At 41.8% G+C, this 14,751-nt stretch overlaps 1 protein-coding gene and 1 long non-coding RNA gene across 2 annotated transcripts; both read left to right on the top strand.

Annotated features, from left to right (window-relative positions):
• The first annotated feature begins 200 nt into the window (after positions 1–200).
• On the top strand, positions 201–3,712 carry LOC129717700 (26S proteasome non-ATPase regulatory subunit 1). The gene is made up of 3 exons (XM_055667796.1): positions 201–348; positions 405–980; positions 1,045–3,712. The coding sequence occupies exons 2-3, from the start codon at positions 429–431 to the stop codon at positions 3,586–3,588; spliced, it is 3,096 nt and encodes a 1,031-aa protein (XP_055523771.1). The 5' UTR covers positions 201–348; positions 405–428; the 3' UTR covers positions 3,589–3,712.
• Positions 3,713–9,431: 5,719 nt separating this feature from the next.
• On the top strand, positions 9,432–10,573 carry LOC129734032 (uncharacterized). The gene is made up of 3 exons (XR_008729766.1): positions 9,432–10,093; positions 10,152–10,290; positions 10,350–10,573. It is a non-coding gene; the product is annotated as an uncharacterized LOC129734032 (long non-coding RNA).
• The last annotated feature ends 4,178 nt before the right edge of the window (positions 10,574–14,751 follow it).

Here is a 14,751-nt window from a genome sequence, read left to right as displayed (position 1 = left end):
CTTATACTTTTCTGATACTAAAAGGGTTAACTTTCTCTCGAAAATTTGAGATTTTATTTTTTATCTCAAAGCACAACTCGTATTGATTCTCTCTGCCATAATTACGATTACGCTTTTAGTTGAAATTTGTTTTGTCAGGGGTCATTTTGACGAATAAATTTGAACAGTTCAATATGAGTGTGTATATACAGCGTCGATATTTTTGACAATCGATTGACAGTCACCATTCATCGCGGCCATTATCATTTTATGAAAGTCATTCGTGCCACATTACGTTGCTATTTTCTTGTGTAGTGAGTTCAGTAAAAAAGCAGAAAAATAAAGTTTAATCATACACAATAAATTTCGGTATTTTTCCCAACAGTTTTCGTTGTATCATAGTTATCTATTAGTTCATTTTATAGAGGACATTCTGCAAAGTGAAGAACATGATGTTGAAGATTACTTCCGCTGCCGGCGTCATCTGTTTGCTGGATGAACCGATCCAGGAGCTGAAGGTGTTCGCTCTGAAGAAGCTGGATTCCATTGTGGATGAGTTTTGGCCGGAAATTTCGGAAGCTGTCGAGAAGATAGAGATCCTGCACGAAGACAAAGCATTTGCGCAGCATGACTTGGCAGCTCTGGTTGCCTCCAAAGTTTACTATCATTTGGGGTCCTTCGAAGATTCGCTAACCTACGCGCTAGGTGCTGGCGATCTGTTTGATGTGAATGCTCGCAATGAATACGTTGACACGATCATTGCAAAATGTATCGATCATTATACTCAGTTGAGGGTTCAGCTTGCCGAAAATCCTAGCAAGGCAAAACCGATCGATGCACGTTTGGAGGCCATCGTCAATCGGATGATTCAACGCTGCTTGGAGGATGGACAGTATAGGCAGGCTTTGGGAATTGCGTTGGAAACGCGCCGAATGGACGTCGTGGAGTCGTCCATCATGAAAGCGGATGATATTCCTGGCATGTTGGCCTATGCTTTTCAGGTTGGTTTGATGAATAATTTGATCTTTAGAAGCAAAAATATTGATACCCTAATTATTTTTTTAGGTTACTATGAGCTTGATTCAGAATCGTGCATTCCGTAACACCGTACTACGCTGTCTGGTGGGCTTATATCGAAACCTAGGTGTACCAGATTACGTGAACATGTGCCAATGTCTCATTTTTCTCGAGGATCCCCTAGCCGTGGCTGAGTTGTTGGACAATCTAACGAAAGGCGGTGAGCATTTGGTACTTATGGCCTACCAGATTGCCTTTGATTTGTACGAATCGGCGACACAGCAATTTTTGGGTCAAGTACTGCAGGCTTTGAAAGCGACAGCACCGATTCCGTCTGCTCTCATTTCGAACTTGAAGCCACAAGGAACCGCGGCTGCCGGAGGCAGCGCAGCATCAACCGTACCAGAAGTTAAACAAGAACCGAAAGAGACCGACAGTGGTGGCGATGCTAAAGTAGAGCGTACGGTTGATAGTTTGAATGAAACGGAGAAGACACACCAAGCTAACATTGAAAAGCTAGCTAATATCCTCTCCGGGGAGGTTTCCATCGATTTGCAGTTACAATTTTTAATACGCAGCAACCATGCTGATTTGCAGATTTTGCGGGCTACAAAAGAAGCAGTGCGTGTGTCGATTTGTCACACAGCAACCGTCATTGCGAATGCTTTCATGCACAGCGGAACTACTAGCGATCAGTTCTTACGTGACAATTTGGACTGGTTGGCTAGAGCAACGAATTGGGCCAAACTGACGGCCACAGCTTCTCTGGGTGTAATCCATCGTGGACATGAAACTGAATCGTTGGCTCTTATGCAAAGCTATCTACCGAAGGAAAGTGGACCTAGCTCTGGTTATTCCGAGGGTGGTGGTCTGTATGCGTTAGGTTTGATTCACGCTAACCATGGAGCAAACATAATTGACTATCTGCTACAGCAATTGAAGGATGCTCAAAATGAGAATGTCCGTCATGGCGGCTGTCTTGGTTTGGGCTTGGCCGCTATGGGAACTCATCGCCAGGATGTGTACGAACAATTGAAGTTTAATTTATACCAGGATGACGCAGTTACCGGTGAAGCTGCCGGAATCGCCATGGGAATGGTCATGCTAGGTTCCAAACACGCGCCGGCAATCGAGGATATGGTTGCCTACGCTCAGGAAACTCAACACGAAAAGATTTTGCGTGGCTTGGCTGTTGGTATTTCTTTGACTATGTACGCACGCCTGGAGGAATCCGATTCACTGGTTACAAGCTTATCTAACGATAAGGATCCTGTTTTGCGTCGTAGCGGTATGTATACGATCGCAATGGCTTACTGCGGAACCGGTAACAATCAAGCCATCCGGAAGCTGCTGCATGTTGCTGTTAGTGACGTTAATGACGATGTGCGTCGGGCCGCTGTTACTGCTATTGGATTTATTCTGTTCCGTACACCTGAACAGTGTCCTTCGGTCGTTTCGCTGTTGGCCGAATCTTACAATCCGCACGTTCGGTACGGAGCAGCGATGGCCCTCGGTATAGCCTGTGCTGGAACGGGTCTACGTGAAGCGATTGCTCTGCTGGAACCAATGGCCAAATTTGATCCGGTTAATTTTGTCCGTCAGGGTGCGCTCATCGCATCCGCAATGATTCTGATCCAGCAAACTGATCAAACCTGCCCGAAGGTTACATTCTTCCGGCAGTTGTACAACCAAGTTATAACTAATAAACATGAAGATGTAATGGCTAAGTATGGTGCCATATTGGCCCAGGGAATTATCGATGCCGGAGGTCGCAACGTAACGGTAAGTCTGCAATCTCGTACCGGACATACAAACTTGCAAGCTGTGGTTGGCATGCTGGTCTTCACCCAATATTGGTACTGGTTCCCGCTAGCTCACTGTCTTTCACTGGCCTTCACTCCAACTAGTTTGATTGCACTGAACTCGGATTTGAAGATGCCGAAGATTGATTTCAAATCCGCTGCTCGTCCGTCATTGTACAGCTATCCAGCTCCGTTGGAGGAGAAAAAACGCGAGGAGCGAGACAAAGTTGCCACAGCCGTTCTCTCGTTGGCGGCTCGAGCCAAGCGTCGCACTGGCGACAAAAAGAAAGACTCCAAGGACGGATCTACCGACTCGAAGATGGAAGTGGACGAAGAAGTTTCCACTGCCAAGGATGATCTGTCGGCCACGGTTAAGGCTAAAGAGGAAGCAAAAACCACACCAGTTAAGGAGGATAAAAAAGAAAAGGCGTCCAAGGAAAAGTCCAAAGACGCAAGCGTTCCTTCACCAGCAACACCAGCCGCCGGGGATGACTCTTCCTCGGGAACAACGGCTGCATCGGCAACTAAAACACCGAAAGAACCAGAACCTAGCTTTGAGATCTTGCATAATCCGGCGCGTGTCATGCGTCAACAGTTGAAGGTTATTAGCATCGCCGAAGGAAGTCCCTACAACCCGCTGAAGGACGTTACAATTGGAGGAATTATTATGATGCAGCACAGTGCAACCGGCGAACAGACGCTGGTCGAACGGGTTACTGCGTATGGACCGAAAAATGACGATCTAAAGGAACCGGAAGCACCGGAACCATTTGAATACATTGAGGATTAAAAAACATGCATTGCATATATGAAAAATACATTTCACTATAAAAAATTGTTTATGCTAGTATCCCATATTGAAAATGAAATAAATTTTTTCACCAGCTTATAACAGGTGAAAAACGTAAACTTTAGATAGCTTTTTGCTTCCATTCGATGCGGGTGTATTATATTTTAACTAAAAGTTATAAACGCAGCGTCACTTTTCAACAAGGAACTTTTTAGGGAACCTCCACTTCCTTTTTTATTTAGTAGTCTTCAGTAGCACTCTGCCGAGCGGGAGATACATGAAATTCGTGTACAGGAATCTTTTCGTAGAGTGCCAGTTTTATACGGGTTTGTAAGCTGCAGGACCTTAGCTGGTTACGCAGTCCGTAGAAGGCCCTGTTCCTAGCCGCTAACCGCCTCTTTATCTCACGAATAACCTCATTGACGCACATTATTAATGTACCTAAATAAATGAATTCGTCGACTGTTTCAAATGATTCTTCATCTATAACCACCGCAGTACCAACATCCAACGGGCTACCACGCTCTGTACCAGCCAACGCCTGGCCACCTCTGATTTATCGGTAATCATGTTCCCCTCCCTGTCGTTGCACATGACAAGGGTAGACACGTTTCGGTTCCTGATATGTAATAGTTCCTGATATGTAATAGTCGATCTGAGAGCAGACCATCCAGGTGTGCGTACGAACATTCCGGCGTGCAAAATAGGTGCTACAGATAGTCATGCTTCTGGCTGTAGCGAAATTGATAGGCCTCATGCCATTGTCGTTTGTAGTAGTGAAAGCTTTTTCTGTCAATTACGGGACGAAGGAGGTCTTGTTGCCCGACCTACGCATTTGCACCTCCGATGACGATATTGCTGTCTTGCCCTGAGCACTCATTGTAAGTCTCCTCAATAAGATCATAGAACTCCTCCTCCACGTCAACGAGCTTATCATTAGTCGTTGCGTACACATTGATTAGGTTGTGATTGAGAAATTTGCTCTTAATCCTCAACACGCATATACGGTCATTGATCGACCTCCATCTAATGACACATTTCATCTGCTTCCCAATAAGCACGAAACCGACTCCTCTTTCTACTTTCACGCTGTCATTGTAGTAGATGTGGTACCTAAATGAAGTGTCCGCAATATAATCTATTGCCCGGAATTCACGTTCTCCCGTTTTTTGCCACCTCCTGGATAGCTGTGACCTGCACATTCACCTTCCGCAGCTCTCTAGCTAGAATACCTGCGCGTGCCGGTTCGAGTAGAGTCCTTATCGAGTTTCTAATAATCGTTGTCCTTTTACGATCGTTTAGGTCCATGACGTACGGGCAGGAGCCCAGAACAGCGAAGCAGGAGACTCTGTCGGTGCAGCAAGCAACTGAGATGTGCCATCTCCATCGATAGTTGAAGTTGAGGATGCTATCCGGCGGTTTAAGAACAATAAGGCTGCTAAAAAGGACGGTATCGGAGCGAAGCTTCTCAAGATGGGTCCGGGCAAGTTGGCTAGTTGTCTGTATCGGCTGATTCTAAAGATTTGGGAAACGGAATGCCTACCGGAGGAGTGGAATGATGGGGTTATTTGCCCCATCTACAAGAAAGGCGTGATTGTGAGAACTACCGAGCGATCACTATGTTGAATGCCGCCTGCAAAGTGATATCCCAAATAATTTTTCAGCGACTGTCAACAGGTGGCAGATCAGTACACCAGACTAAAATGTGAAGCAGAGGATTGGACTGAAGATAAAACGAAGTACATGCTAGTGGGTGGTGCTGAGCGTGACAGGGCACGCCTAGGTAGTGTTGTGATGAGTTTGAGGTAGTCGACGAGTTCGTGTACCTTGGCGCAATAGTGACTGAGAACAACGATACCAGCCGTGAGATTAGAAGGAGAATTATCAGCGAGAGTCGTGCCTACAATGGACTCCACAAAAAAATTACGGTCGAAACGTCTAAGTTCCCGCGCAAAGTGCACCTCGTACAAAACGCTTATTAGACCGGTTGTTCTCTACGGGCATGAGACGTAGACAATGCTTGGAGAGGACCTCCGAGCGCTTGGAGTTTTCGAACGTCGGGTGCTTAGAACCGCGGTGTGCTAAGACGCGGTGTGCAGGAGAACGGAGTGTGGAGACGGAAAATGAACCATGAGCTTGCGTAACTCTACGGTGAACTTAGCATCCAGAAAGTGGCCAAATTTAGACGGATACGTTAGGCAGGGCACGTGACGAGAACAACGGACAATTACCCTGCAACATTGGTTCTCACTTCGAATCAGGTTGAGACGAAAAGGAACACAAAGAGCAAGGTAATTGGACCATTATGTTGTACGTCTAAGGACGTACGGCTATTTAAGTAAATCAGTAAGGCCCAAAGGGGAGCCGCATAGATGCAAGGTTACAGAGTCCGCTTTGTCAAGCGGATGGTCTTGGGTTCGAATCTAAGTAGAATCAGGCCATTCGATGTCGAAAAGGACTTTAATCATGGGTTTATTCTTAGGCTCCTCACCAGTTATTCTTCCTACACGCTGAATTCTACAATACCTTTGCGTGACTTCCTCTTACCAAAAATAAGTCCCTCTTATCAATAAAACTGGCCAGAAGGACGCACGACGAAACTTCTCCAGGGAATTATAATTGGTGATATTTTGGCTCGGTATAGGAGAACAGTAAGCGTCTAAAAGGAAGTGTAGCACATTACACACAAGCACTGATAAAAAATAATAATAAGTATGCCACTTCTCAATAGCGGTATTGCTAATAATAGAAGTGCGGGATACAGCAGACACCCGGGCATATCTCACAATAGATCAACGATTCTGGTTGCATTGAGGAAGTCCATAAAAAAAAGTTCCATGCCCATTATTCTGTTACGCATTATTATCTGGTATGTTCGAAGTAGTTCAGTTTCAGTATGCTATCTTACCTAATCTCGCGACGGGGCTGCCGTCTCAGAAATAGCTGACTAGGCATCGCATTGCATGCTTCAGCCGTCCGATCCGGGTCAGACGCTGTTGTATGCCGCCCCTAACATGCGTAACATGCAGAGACAGTCGCGAACGACCCCCCTTCTCAGTCAACATATACAACCAAAGTTTCGACCGAAGGTTGGTTACCCAATCTCCGCTAAGGTGACTCGTATCCTGGTCGACTACTCGTGGAGGTTGGGATAGGAGTTGCTAAACATGACCACAATAAGGTCTCAAGTGACACGTGTTCAGCCGTTTATCATCCGATTAAAACGGATTAAGAGTTATCTAATCACGAATCACGACACGTTAAAACGGCACAACTAACTGTAATTGACGGACAGCATTATATATCATGTATGTGCATTTCCAGCATTGCATATGACAGCTATGCTGCCAGGGTCACGCTGCGTCGGTTGACCGAGAAAATGGAGCGCAGCGCAATAGGGTTTTCCACAACAGTCGGTAAACGGCTACCAACAGTACAACCCGTACTAGTTGGCATAACATGGATTCCAGTGTCCCCAGACTCTTTCTCCTACGTTCAGGTGATACCGCGAGCGACTTCAATCCTTACCTCCATTTGGTACCGACTATAATACGAGTAACCAAGAGAAGATTGGTCGACCGGTGGAAACTTGGCCGTATGCTGACAGGGAAGGGAGCGCTGTTCTCGTTAGATGGCAGTTTGTCTGTGGAACTGTTTCCCATGTCAGGGACGGCTCGAACAGCAACTGATCGGCAGCGGACGACAGAACTCTGAAATACGGTGTTTCGCGTCGAGATACAAGATCAGAAGGGAAGAAATGAACAAACTGATGATTGGCCCGTACAACCCACACACCAAGACGAACAACAATGGCTAGTGATGCGTTAGCTTTGCAGCTTCCCGAGGACTGATAGTACGAAGTACCTTCTTCTCCCATTTTTATGTATTTCAACTAGGTAAAAGAAGGTCAGCAAACTCTAAGGATTTCGGATCAGATATCAACGGTCTGTATCAAGAATCTTCTGCCTCTCGAGCCCAGCATTCGCGCGTGTTGGTAAACATACTGTACGCTTTACGTAATCAAAATTCTGAACGGCCTTAGCCTTTGACTTGGTCTTTTCCTTGTAATATCTTATGTTACCGCAGTAACTAGACCTAACACAAGTTTCAGTCCTTGACTAAGGCTTGTGTTAAAGCTTTAGAAAAAGAACTTAAATTCGTACTTGGCTATTTAGCCACTCTATCACGGAAAACTTATCTTTAGTAAGCGTATTCACGCTAAAGGGAGGAAACTCTCCAAAGTCCGGGAGAGCTGGATGTTCGGCCGGAAGCATTAAAACTGAGGACCTAAAGAACACTGGCGGATACACTGTAATCTTCTGATATTTCAACTTTAAACTTAGGTCCCAGTTTGGACTACTTAATGTACGGATTTTTCGGTACGTTTGTTGCGAGAGAAAAACACTTGTTAACTGTTTAGAATATCAGTTCGAACTGCGCTTGGAGAGCCGGCTCCAGGATCATTTTATTTCTCTTACCATTTTCTGACAGTGTTGCGCGGATCGTATCAAATATCGGTTCCGCGTTCCACTGAACTGAAAAGTCGCAGGGTTGTGAAAACCCGCTGTAAAACAAGGAATACCACATTAAATTTTCTGTTCACCACACCCATAAAGGCATCCACAAAACCATTTGAACTTGGCCGTACTGACCAACGTTAGCTAGCCAAATTGACCATGTTGTTATCGATAACCGAAATTTCTCAGACATTGCTTACACTCAAAACAGTCGACCGACAGCTGGTGCAGGATTTGCACATCTTCCAGGAAGGTCGCAACGAGGACATTAGAAGTGGAGACACCGATTGGCAAAAATGACTGAGGATCATGAACACGAGAAGCTCGAGCGCGATACGCGGAAGTTATTTGAAAAGGTGAACCAATCTCGCAGAAGCTGGGTGTCGCATGCCAACATGTACAATGACGCGAATACCAGCGAGTTGATTGATAAGTGGAAGCAGCACTTCGATGGATACCTGAATGACGATACATTGCGAATTTTGTAACGTGAAAGGTTACTCTGCTAACGATATGTAGAGAAATACAGCTTATGTGGAATGTTTTGTACATATATTTTAATAGTGTATTTATTATTTCGCCACCATAAAAACACTAACTCACACAAATCACCGACACAGAAAAATTCCAGTTATATCTCCGTTCCTCTTTTGAAAAGAGTGTTTGCACATCGTAATGACGTAGTATAACAGCATACAATACCTAAACCACTGCGCAAATATGGAAAATTATCCAACACTGCAAGTGTATTTATTATTTTCGCCATCACTGTGCGTCGTGAGATCGGGATGCTGAAAAACAACAAAGCCGCTCTCAGATCGGTGTACTGCAAAGATGAGCTGCCGAGAGAGCTCTTCAAGTATGGTAGAGAGGCGCTGGTAGCCCGCAGCACTGGGTCATTTCCAGGACTTAGGAAGATGAAATGCTACCAGAATGGACAGAGGAAGTAATCTGTTTCATTTACAAAAGGGCGAGAAGCTGGAGTACCACAATTGCAGCCCAAGAGCTTCGGGTGCCCGTACCAAGCGGGTTTTATGAGAGCCCGCGCCATCACAGTTTGAAATGTGAGCTTAATCTCTCACAAAATTGGGATACATCCAACCTTCAAAGAAATTGCGCTTAGCTCCGATACCTGGCCGAAAGGAATTTTGTTTCGTGAATTTGAGGACGATTTAAAAAAACGCTTGAATACCTCGCTTGAATACCACCCTTATTCTTGTTTACGGCCGTATCGCACGTACGAGAGCAGCAGCGACGTACGAATGCGATACGAACGCATACGAATCCGGTTCGTTCTAACCAATTCGAGCTTTCGAACATCGTTGCTTTCGTACGAACGTGCCATTCTTGTTTACGTACGTATGCGCATCCGTATTCTTTTTGCTCTCGTTCGCAAACGTCAGTCAAAAGTTGCGAATCGCTGTACGAATCGCCGGCGCCGGTAGTTTTTTCTCGTTTTTCTGCTGTTTGGTGTTAGTTTTTTGACAAAATTGAATAAACCGAAAAATTTGTGTTGATTCGTGAAGTGTGAGGAACATTCTGAAGAACATTTGTGAAAATCTATTTTCAAAAATCTCCAGTTTTGTATACGGAAACGAAAGTTGCGAATGGCTGTACGAATCGCCGTTGCCACGGTTTTTTTTTTCTTGTTTTTTTCTGCGGTTTTGTGTTAGTTTTTCAGAGAAAATAAATGGAACGAAGACAATTCCTAGTTAAATAAAGTTAGTGCAACATTTTCAAGAAAAAAGGTGACAAATGATTTTTTAGAGTCCAGTCCAGAAACAGCAGTCGAAAGTTGCAAATGACTATACGAATCGCCGTCGCCCCAGTTTTTTTGGTTCACTTTCTGTGAAAAGTTTCCTGGCCATATCAGCAAAAAGTCAACTACCAGACAGGTTCTGATTAGCTCAAAAAGTGGATGGGTAACAGAACACAGGATAATTATTTTAACATTGCTCAATTGACACAGATGCCGATTTGTATACTAGGTATGTTCGGTTAACAGTGGTTAAAACTTAATAATGTTCAATTCTAAACATAATGCAGGAATAATCGATCAAGAGCTACAGGAAAATGTATGAAATCACGACTCTTCCTCCGGCAACTATTTATACATGCTGTGATTGATGACTTTTTTGGACGAACTAGGCTGTTTCCAACCATTTTGAAATTAGCAACAAAAAAGGTATTTTATTGTTCATTATTCATTATTTGCATAGCTGTTCTATGTTGTTGTTTTTGCAGGGGATCAAGTATATAACATAGCAACCGATTCCTTCGGATGTCTCATGCAACCGCAAGCTATCTTTGAACGCAATCTCGTCGAATTAATAAAATTAGGTTATTGAACTGCTGCATGCTACAAAGAAGAGTTTTAAGAGTTGATTACGTGTTGATTTAATTTTATTTTATCAGAAAAATGATTGAACAAGTATGCGAAACTAATGTGAATAAATTTTATTGATTTTCACAACCGATTGTTCTTTTTATCTAGTTATGATTTTGATAGTTTTGAAGCGACGTTATGAAGCATTTCGTATTATCTCCCGAGAGCATAAATTGTTGATAGTGGTGAATGATATAGGAACGGAATCGCAAGTTCGAGTTTCTTTTTTGCTTATTCTGCTCTATATTCGAAATATAAATACCTATATATTTTTCATAAGACAAGTATAACAAAAGCATGCATTTTGAATAATCGTTGGATTTTTTAGAATTACTAAAATCACAACAGGTATCAATCATTATGGACAAAAATTAAATATTCAAATCTCTATCACTTCAAGTATTGTTAGGCTGACCAAATTTTTTCAGGGAAAGTACCTAATATCAATAAATTTCTGACAAAATTTTCAAGCAAAGCAACAATTAAAAAATTTTTCAAAGGGTATCCAAACACGGTACTAAATGGTAAATGGTACTGTGCCGTTCAAACGTTTTCAAACTTTGTATCATGCAATGTGACTATTGAAAAAAAGGAGTGCCGTGAGCTCAAAAAGGACAGGTTTGTAGCTGATTAAATGTACTTGGTCCACTCTGATTGAATCAAAGAAGAATCATTAATGACTTGGCCCATTATGACTGAACAATTGAAAAAATAATTTTAGTCCATTGATCGTCGAACAGTTAAAAAGTTTTTAATCTACATGGTTAGCTTCTGCGACATCAACAATTAATGAAAATAGTTTGAATAAACTTAAAACTGTGTTTGTTTCAGCAAATCAATGGAAGGAACGGAATGTTTTAATGGAACAAAAATATGGTTAATTCACTCAATTAAGTTATTCGTAATCATCCACTTTCTCTGCAACTTTGGCCGAAATTGCCGTAGAATTGATAATGGATTGGATGGTTTCCTCGTGTTTTGGTTCTGAAATTTCTGTCACGTTTGGATGTAGTGCTTCAAAGAGAGCTTCATGAAAAGTTGGCACAGGTTCTCCACTATCGATTAGAAAATAATATTGACAACATGCTTTACGAACTTAAATGTCGATCGAATTCGAGGCAGCTTCTTCTTGTATAAATATGAAAGGTCTTCTCCAAACAATCGCTTGTGTTGCCTTTAGCTCCGTAATTTAATTACGGGCATAAATCTGATTAGCTTGCATTAAACAGTAACAAACATACACTTACCACTTATTTCAACCTCCTGAGGATATAATTCATTAGTAAAATCATCAAGTTTTAAGTCAGTATTGCTATGTAACTTGAACTTCTTTCTGAAATTGTGGAATATTGTGTCACCCACACAAATGACTAACGTTTCTCATTTACGTGTTCAATCAGAGTGGACCATGTACATTTTTCTCATTTACTGGTAAGGTATACTTTTTTACTTACGGGCAAAGAAGCGTTCCGATAAGTTGCCTAATAGTGTTGAAATTTATTTATGTTGACTTCAAACCGATGCTGTAAATTCCGATAATTTCAACTTTTTTCTGCTTAACACATGGTTCACTTTGTCTGCACACTATAAGGCATGATATTAGGTCATGTTAGTGACAGCAATAAATAGTCCAAAAATACATTCAAAACCACGGCAGTTCGTGAAACTTTACAGATTCCGAAGGAGGGTGAGTGAAATAGTTCTCTGATACAAAGAAATTCGGAAAAACGCTTGAAAATTCTTCCATTCGTTCGCTCAATAGCTGACCGAAGGCAGTTTTCTTGAAAATAAACACTTGGTCCATTCTGACTGAACACTGTAATCGCTTTTCATTGGTCATGCAGACAAAAATCATGCAATCATTTCTTCTGTTTTAGAGATAATTAAAATCTGATTGTTGTATGATGTAGCTTATAAAAATCTTTATCCATAAATATCGTTGACTCGTTTTTTTCCAATTTTGCGACTTGGTCCGGTCTGACTTAACACCGACCATTTCACAGTGAAATAAGAATGAAGTGAATAAAGTCCTGTTACAGGACTCACAACTACCGAGGTATCACATCTCTCTGCGCATCTCTAAGGCAATGAAAATAATTGTAAACAACGCCCCATTCGCCAGCTGCAAACATTACATCACGTCGAATCAACATGATTTTTACCCGAAACGTTCGATAACGACTAATTTAGCGGATTCTCATCGAATTGCTCACGAAACATGAGTAACGGTGCTCAAATAGATGCAGTACACCGATCTGAGAGCAGCGTTCGATCGAGTAGACCACAGAGTACTTTTAGCTAAACTTGGAAAACTTGGAGTTTCATCTGCTCTCGTGCAATGGCTCGGTTCCTACTTGATGAATCGAACACTGTGTGAAGATAGAAAGTGAGTTTTCTGCGCAGTTCATGAATGTCTCTAGACCTCCGCAAGGTAGTAACCTAGGACCGCTACTCTTTATGTTATTCATTAATGATATTTCTTTGTTACTTGCGGAAGGTTGCCGTAAATCGTACGCCGACGACGTTAAACTCTTTAAAGTCGTGAGAAATTATTCGGACTGCATTGAGCTTCAGCAACTGATCTATATTCTCAGCCTATGGTGTTCTAGAAACCTTCTTTCTGTAAGCGTTCAGAAATGTAGTGTCATCTCCTTCTATCGGACAAGAAAGCCAATCCTATCTTAGAATTCTGCTCCGTTGTATGGTGTCCATTCCACAACTCTTGGATTGCCAGAATTGAATTCGTGCAACGTAAATTTGTACGATATGCGCTAAGATTCTTCCCTTGGCGTAATCCCTCGAATCTGTTAGCCTACACTGATCGCTGTCGGCTTTTAGGAATGCAAATGCGTTCACACTACAGCGGATATCATGTGATATTGCCAATCTGGATACCAAATTTCCCATAAAAATTAGATTACTGGTTCTGATATCAAGGTACATGATATCACATGATATATGCTATAGTGTGAACAGGCATAATGAAGGCATAATGAATCCTGGGAAACTAGTGAAACACAGGCCAGAATCGAGAAACTTGGCGACAACTTCTCGATACAGCACCACCCAGGCTCTCGTCTGAATACTAGGGTGAGTAAATTTATCATCAGCTATCTTTTATGTATTTGGTATTTTCTGGTTTGATCAAATAGAATTTTAGTTAACATCCGAACGTGAAGTCCGTTACATTGCAAGTGTGCACTGTTGATCTACGCACAATTGTCCAATGTTATTTTTTATCGATTGCTATTTTCTCAACATCAAACAGATTATCTTAACATGTTTTGAGAAACTATTAAAAATGACATTGTTTGCCCGCAACTGCCTTCGCAACAAAATATTTAATTACATATCTGTAGTATCTGTCTCATGGCGGCCGATTACTTCGCGTCTACGTGCACAAAAGATAGGAAGCGTGATTTACAAAATCATATTATTTACTAAGACAAGTTTTAAACTTGTGCAGAACAGAAGCATCACGAAACGGATGAACGGGTTTAAGAGTTCACAGGTCCTCTTACTTCCCGACTAGATGGAAAGTTTTCTATTCCAGATGAACCGTGAAACGACAGTCGGTTCCTAGTATTTGAAAATTCCTTAGAGTCGTCGTAACACATGGAACAGTGAGAATAGTGAATGATTCGGTATGCGCTATTCGTATAAAAATCTTTGAACATCATAGTGAAATACTCTGAATGTATTTTTTCTTCTATTGGTGGTACTCGTAAAATAATCAAATCATTAAAACGCGATTTTAATACTGTAGATTTTGGTGAATTTACCAACATTCTCAATTATAGCTTTGTATTGGAATTTAAAGTTTTTACAATCGCTTAAAAACTTACATAATTATTTGTTTTACGTAGGTTATTCAATTTAAAATGAAATATTCAATGTTGGTTTAGATTAAGTTGGTTACGTGTGTAAATTTAAGAATATTGGTAGTGCGTTTGTAAAAAGGGGTTTGTTAAATTTGTGCAATTAGTTGCGGATTGCCCTGTACCTGTAGTATTTTTTTCTAGAATAGTACCCGTGCTTTGCTTGTTTTTTTTTACTCTTTTCTTCTTTCAGCTTACTACTCCGATGGTGCTCGAAAGATCAAATTACAAATGGATTGGATCAGTAGGAATGTGTTACTGTTTGGTACCTTCGTTGACACTTTATTTTCTGTTACAAACGTGAAATGGATTTTTTGTGGTTGTTTAAATTGTAATTATGTTTAGTTTTTTACGTTACAACTTAAGGTGGAACAATATTTGA

The sequence above is a fragment of the Wyeomyia smithii genome, chromosome 1, assembly GCF_029784165.1.
Source record: "Wyeomyia smithii strain HCP4-BCI-WySm-NY-G18 chromosome 1, ASM2978416v1, whole genome shotgun sequence".
NCBI classification, from domain to species: domain Eukaryota; kingdom Metazoa; phylum Arthropoda; class Insecta; order Diptera; family Culicidae; genus Wyeomyia; species Wyeomyia smithii.
The sequence above is the reverse complement of the archived record's forward strand: the minus strand, read 5'-3'. Positions and strand labels throughout refer to the sequence as shown.

Bases quoted from the DNA above. Each gene is read 5' to 3' on its own strand.
- LOC129717700 (XM_055667796.1), top strand. From the start codon at position 429: ATGATGTTGAAGATTACTTCCGCTGCCGGCGTCATCTGTTTGCTGGAT. The intron at 981-1,044 runs GTTGGTTTGATG...TTATTTTTTTAG, and splicing joins TGTTGGCCTATGCTTTTCAG to GTTACTATGAGCTTGATTCA.